Source organism: Antrostomus carolinensis, unplaced genomic scaffold (genome assembly GCF_000700745.2).
Source record: "Antrostomus carolinensis isolate BGI_N321 unplaced genomic scaffold, ASM70074v2 scaffold18941, whole genome shotgun sequence".
NCBI classification, from domain to species: Eukaryota; Metazoa; Chordata; class Aves; order Caprimulgiformes; family Caprimulgidae; genus Antrostomus; species Antrostomus carolinensis.
In genome coordinates this window covers 1-6099 of record NW_010293698.1, presented here as the reverse complement: position 1 = coordinate 6099, position 6099 = coordinate 1, and the positions used below count along the sequence as shown (strand labels likewise).

At 45.1% G+C, this 6099-nt stretch overlaps 1 protein-coding gene across 1 annotated transcript; it reads left to right on the top strand.

Moving 5' to 3' along the window:
• Window positions 1–6: 6 nt before the first annotated feature.
• Window positions 7–903, top strand: GPR6 (G protein-coupled receptor 6; the record flags this gene model as incomplete). Its single annotated transcript, XM_029087316.1, has 2 exons — window positions 7–223; window positions 389–903. Coding segments are annotated over 2 exons (732 nt in total), but the record flags the coding sequence as incomplete, so codon positions are not given.
• Window positions 904–6099: the final 5196 nt, after the last annotated feature.

The window sequence follows — 6099 nt, the reverse complement described above, 5'->3', positions numbered from 1 at the left end:
GCCGACCTCCTGGCCGGCCTCGGCCTCATCCTCAACTTCATTTTCCAGTACGTGATCCGCTCCGAGACGGTCAGCCTGCTGACGGTGGGCTTCCTCGTCGCCTCCTTCGCCGCCTCCGTGAGTAGCTTGCTGGCCATCACGGTCGATCGCTACCTCTCCCTCTACAACGCCCTCACCTACTACTCGGAGCGGACAGTGCTCCCTCTGCCTGGGGCTGCTGCCCGTCCTGGGCTGGAACTGCCTCCACGACCGCGCCGCCTGCAGCGTTGTCAGACCCTTGACCAAGAGCAACGTGACGCTGCTGTCCGCCTCTTTCTTTCTCATTTTCCTCATCATGCTCCATCTCTACATCGAGATCTGCAAGATCGTTTGCAGGCATGCCCACCAGATAGCTCTCCATCCCTCTGCCTGGGGCTGCTGCCCGTCCTGGGCTGGAACTGCCTCCACGACCGCGCCGCCTGCAGCGTTGTCAGACCCTTGACCAAGAGCAACGTGACGCTGCTGTCCGCCTCTTTCTTTCTCATTTTCCTCATCATGCTCCATCTCTACATCGAGATCTGCAAGATCGTTTGCAGGCATGCCCACCAGATAGCTCTCCAGCAGCACTTTCTGACTGCTTCCCACTATGTGGCCACCAAAAAGGGAGTCTCTACCCTCGCCATCATCCTCGGGACTTTCGGGGCCAGCTGGCTGCCTTTCGCCATCTACTGTGTAGTGGGGGATCCCGACTACCCCTCCGTGTACACCTATGCCACGCTTCTACCCGCTACCTACAACTCCATGATCAACCCCATCATTTACGCCTACAGAAACCAGGAGATCCAGAGGTCCATGTGGGTGCTCTTCTGCGGCTGCTTTCAGGCTAAAGTGTCCTTTCGCTCCCGGTCCCCCAGCGATGTCTGAGTGACTTTTCTCTCTGTCGTGCCGCACCCAGTGACAATCCACCCAGTGAACTATTACAGTGCCTGGTCTAAACTTCAAACTACGTCGTGAAGTCGTTGGAAACATGCTTAAGTATTAGCACTTTATACATGTTTGTATCTCTGAGAGTGGTTCAGGGTATGGAGTTTTGGGTTCCTTGGGGGGTAAAAAAAAAAGAAAAAAAAAGAAAAAAAAGTGGTTGTATATATAAATTTGCACATCACATTTGTGAAGTGAAGACATTCCGATACTGCTTAATTATAGCACCTTATTTCTAGCTGCTGACCTGCCAAAACAGTGTTGCCTTTCTAAAGGGCAGAGAGGAAGAAAGTTGTGTTTGTGTTGTATTTGTACGTGTGTGTGTGTTGGAGGGGGGGGCTGTATGTGTGTATGTATGTATGTACGTGTGTATCTATACTTTGCTGCACAATATTGATAAATTATAACATTTTGTATACAAATAAAAACATTTAAGATATATTATAAGTTTCTGTGTTTAGGTGCTTTTAGAAATGAGAGAGCTGGCAAATTAGCCAGTTGAGCAAAGTCCCTTTGTTTACTTTTGAAAGCTCCCCGTATAATTCTGCCTAACGAGATCATCATTCACCTTGGAGATTAAATACTGCACCAAGAAAGGCACCTTCCCACTTGCTTGTCTGTTTGGTCTCTTCTTTGGTCTGGCAAAGAGAGAGTAACAAAGAGCACAAACTCCTTTTCATTCTCCAGCAACCAAAGAAACAAAAAGCCCAGTCAAATAGACTGATAATTACAGTTGTTCACCAGGTTTCCAGTAGCTTTCATCTTCAAGTTACACGTTAGCCCTTTATGATAATGCTCCATTAAAAAGTTATCAAACTGTGGGGGGAAATCGAACTCTAAGCTGGGCTCCTTTTTTCCTGCTTTAGTCTAACACTGGAGGGCAAAAGAGGAAAAAAAGAAAAAAGTCACAGTCTTATTTCCTAAAAGCCTGTAAAATGCCACAATAAATCGACTTTCTTCATCATCTGCAGTTCTGAGAGGAATCTGAATTGTTTCTCCCCCTCCTTTTTTTGGACTACGTGCTGTAGAAAAATCATTTAAGTGCACCTTTGCTGTCTGCCTGTCTCGGGGCAGTGTACAGTTTTCTGATAATCCCATGGCTTAGTGGCTTCAAAGAGCCCATCAGAGGTCAATGTTGTTCAGATACACTTCTTCATGCGGGTTCAAATTCACCGGCGACTGATTTATTTAGAGCAATGAGACGCGTGGCAGATTTCAGAAGCAGCGTTGCTGCTTATTTATTTATAGTTACGCTGTATTTACATCCTGGTTATGTTGTAGTTTATCACTATCCTTTGATTTTGCATTGAAGGGCTGAAACAGATGACTTTTATGTGCATAGTACCATATAAAAAGTTTGGACTAATGTGTTTCCCAGTTTATGATTGGGCAACGCATCAGGCATTTGCCTGCTGGAGCAGCTGGGGCCACAAGGATCCAACAAACCTCAGTGAGGCTGTGAGTCAGTGATGCTGTATTTATGCAAGTGCAAGTATTATGAAAAGCAGTATCATTTCACTGATAATACAAAGATATTTCATTTTAAGTGTGATCTGATCAGCAAACTGTATTCCAGACTCTGGTAGCTCCATTATTTTTTATCAGTTCTAATAATCACAAACATGACATTGCAATTGATTAATACCTTCAGGCATGCAGGTATGCACCAGGGCACTCTTGTAATGAAGTTAGAAATATGATTTAAACTAGAATTTACGATAAGTCATAATATTGCTCGGATTAAGTACTCTAAAGTTACTAGTGAGAAAGTTTGGGGATTTTTCCCTCTTCTAAACTGTCTGAAATAGCACAAGCCCATCTCATATATTTCATCTCATATATTATGTCTAAGCATCCAGGGTGGCAGAGAGCATGCCTAAATTCCTCTCCTCCTGCAAAGCCAGGGGCCAAACTTCTGGCTGGAGCATCCTGGCCCTGCTCTAGTAACCTGCACAGACTCAGCCAAAGGTGCTGCATCACCCACAGTAGTGATTGCTGAGAATAAAAGACCAGTGAGTGCCTCAGATCAGTGAAATCTGGTAAAACTTTCTGGTAAAACTAGAGAACTTTCCATCTGCTAGGCTTTATCTCATAAATCTTTGTAATTCCTGAGTGAACAGCAGTCACACCAGTGGACAGGGTTGCCGTTGGTTCCCTTAGTGTTTCTGGCAGGCAGCGCTCCACGTCAAGATGTGGGTCCTCACCCCCCAGCACTGAATTTGCACCTGGGTCTGAGATGCTGAGCAGGAACTGAGCAGGTTCCTGAGAGCCTTGTGCAAGCTCTGAAAGCCAGTTTTGGCTCTAAAAGCCACTAGGGACATTTTCTTGTGTCTACTTTTAGACCCTGAAGTTACAGAGACAGAATCTGCCAGGGACCATCACCAATGCCCACCTCTCTCCATTAACTCTGCCAGGAACTGGGCATCAGGGATTTTCACCATAAATTCATTAAGCAGTGACAACCTGTATAAAAATTAGATAGAGAAAACTTAGATGGATAGAATCCTACTTTAGTAATAAACCACTTAATCCAGGAGTGAAAGGGATTTAGGTGAGTTAGTTTCCGTGTTTATCCCAACATGTTACTTGCTTTGTTCCATTTTTTTAACTATATGACTGCATTTTCAGCTGGGCACTTTCCCCAGTGATTTACTGTATCTACAAAATAAAGCTGGATCCCTCCTATTGAAAGTGCAACACTTTTAATGTATCTCCCCCAGCATTTTTCCCCTCTTCTAAGAAACAAATTTGGGTTACAGTGATTTTAGCCATTCATTTTGTTGGAACGATACAGATGTGGGTCTTTTTTTTCTATATGCCACATTCAGAAAGCTTTTGCTGACTTAGAATTTGTGGGAAAGACTAAGGCAGGAGAGGAGAGAGTATCGATGGTTTTTGGACAACGCTGAGAGTGGAACTGACGTCAACCCACTTGCAATAAAATATGTCCTTTCGTTTTCAAAGCAAGTCACTGATCTGCAGGGATACCTGAGCAGAATAACACACAGCAGGCTACATAATCTCTTGTCTCCCCAAATAATGTCTCACTTGAGAAAAAGAAGAGCTTCAGTTCCTGACAGAGGAAGTCCAGGAATTGTGTATAACATGATGGCTATATTTTCCTCGCTGAGTTTTTTATCAAAACAGCAGATATTTCTTTGGGAAAATGGTGATACATTTGCAGCACCCGGACCCACAAACTCTTCTTGTTGTCAGATGATGGCACTTTTGCCTTGGCCATGAAATGATCTGTGGAAGATAAAAATACCCTGAGCCAGTGACCATGACCCCCACGGAGCCCCAGTGGGGAGCCAGCTAGGGGGACAGCCAGGTGCTGTGTCTGATCTTGTATTTTCAAAAGTCAACTTTGCCCACATAGAGACTGCAGAACTGCAACAGAAATTGCCACCACCACTGGTGAGCGCGGATCTTTCCTTGTCTCTGTGGCCCCATTGATCAATGGTTTTTACCCTTTCATGTTAATGGTGCGGTCTGTGAGGGGAGAAAACACACACTGAGTTAAGTGCAAGGATCAGGCCCAATGTTTGGTAATGATATGTTATATATAGCCTTTGCTGAAAATGGAAATGAGATTTCCTGCTTTACCACCCTTAAAAATTCTTTGGCTTATTCTGAAGCAGGTAAAATAATGTCATTCTAAAGAGCTCCCAGGCTGCTCCCACTAAAACCAGTGATGCTCTATTGCACATCAGCCAAGATAATGACAGTATCTCATTATAAAAAATTACCATTTTGAGGCAGGAAGTCCTTGGCTTCAGCTCCAATTTTCATTAGAAACTAATGGTTTATTACTAACCTTGAAAATCTTTTGGGACTTGCAGTGCCTCAAAGGGCCAGATCCAGGCAATTTGGTTTGTGTGAAGTACCCCTCTCTGTGATTAGCTCCCTCATTTCAGTGGGAGAAATTACAGAAAGAAGAGCACAGCTCTGGTGAGGAAGGCTTGGTCAGGGCCAAAAGCCCCCCACGCAGCTTGATTTTCTGTGGGGCTTCTGCTGAAATCAACGGTGTAACAGTGGAAACGAGATCAACTCTGCAGGCTGCTTTGTGTGAGTCACCATATATTAAAAAGCCAGCTGGATTCAAAATCACAGGTCAAACAAAACCTCTTTATTTAGCTAAGCAAACAAAAGGACAAAACACTTTTAAACCTGAAAAGTGAGTCTGTACATATTTTTATCAATGTAATGATCCACAGGTACTAAGTAACACCCGGCGAAGCACTAGAAATTCTAATCTCCATTCTGCGGCTCTCATTTTAAAAGGCTGAATTTTTTTAATGAGGTAAAAATAATTTCTGATAGTGCAGCTGCTCCTAAGGTCTTCAGCTGGCTTTTGTGGTAATCATTTAAAAAGAAAAAAGTGCCACAAAGGGGAAAACAAAAAACCCTGTGTTTTCTCCTTCTTGCTGCTTCACGATGGACACACAGGACTTGGAGTTACCGAGTGGCTGTGATTCAGCTCTGCACGGAGGATGAGCACATCTGAAGCTCACCCTGACCCCTGTTGGGTTTGCTTCTTCGGGGGACACTCTGAGTTGTGAGGTGTCTCCCCATCACCTGTTCCTCATCGAGTGAACTCCTTCCTGGGACCTGCTGCAGCTGACAGCTCACAGAGCAGCTCCTGAGCTGCTGCGGTTTCCTCAGGAGTGCCACGCAAAACTCCCCTGGGAAGAAAACCAACATGCCTTTCACTGCCCTCTCGATGTTTAAACTCTTTCCTCTGACTGCAGAAAGCTCTCCCCGGGTAAACACTCCCCCAGGGGCAGTTTCATTTATTGAGGGCAGTAACTAGGCATGGAAATAGTCCAGCTGCTGCTGGAGCACCTGGAGAGCCGTAAGCGCTGACTCAGCGCTGACAGTAGATGTGGCAACCAGTTCAGCGGAGGCAGGTCTGCTCGTGTCAGCTCTGTCTGCTGCCAAGAAGGGACAGAAGGTAGCGGGAGATGAAGCAACGGTGTGGTCTCTGTGCAGGGTCCACACGTTACAGCAAAACCTGAGAGTGAAGGGGATTTTCCAGGAGATTCCCATCCTTTTTTTTATCATTCTAGTTTGTTGGCATCATAATACAAGTGGTGGGAGAGAAAGAGCAAGAGAATCACAGAATCACAGAATCACAGA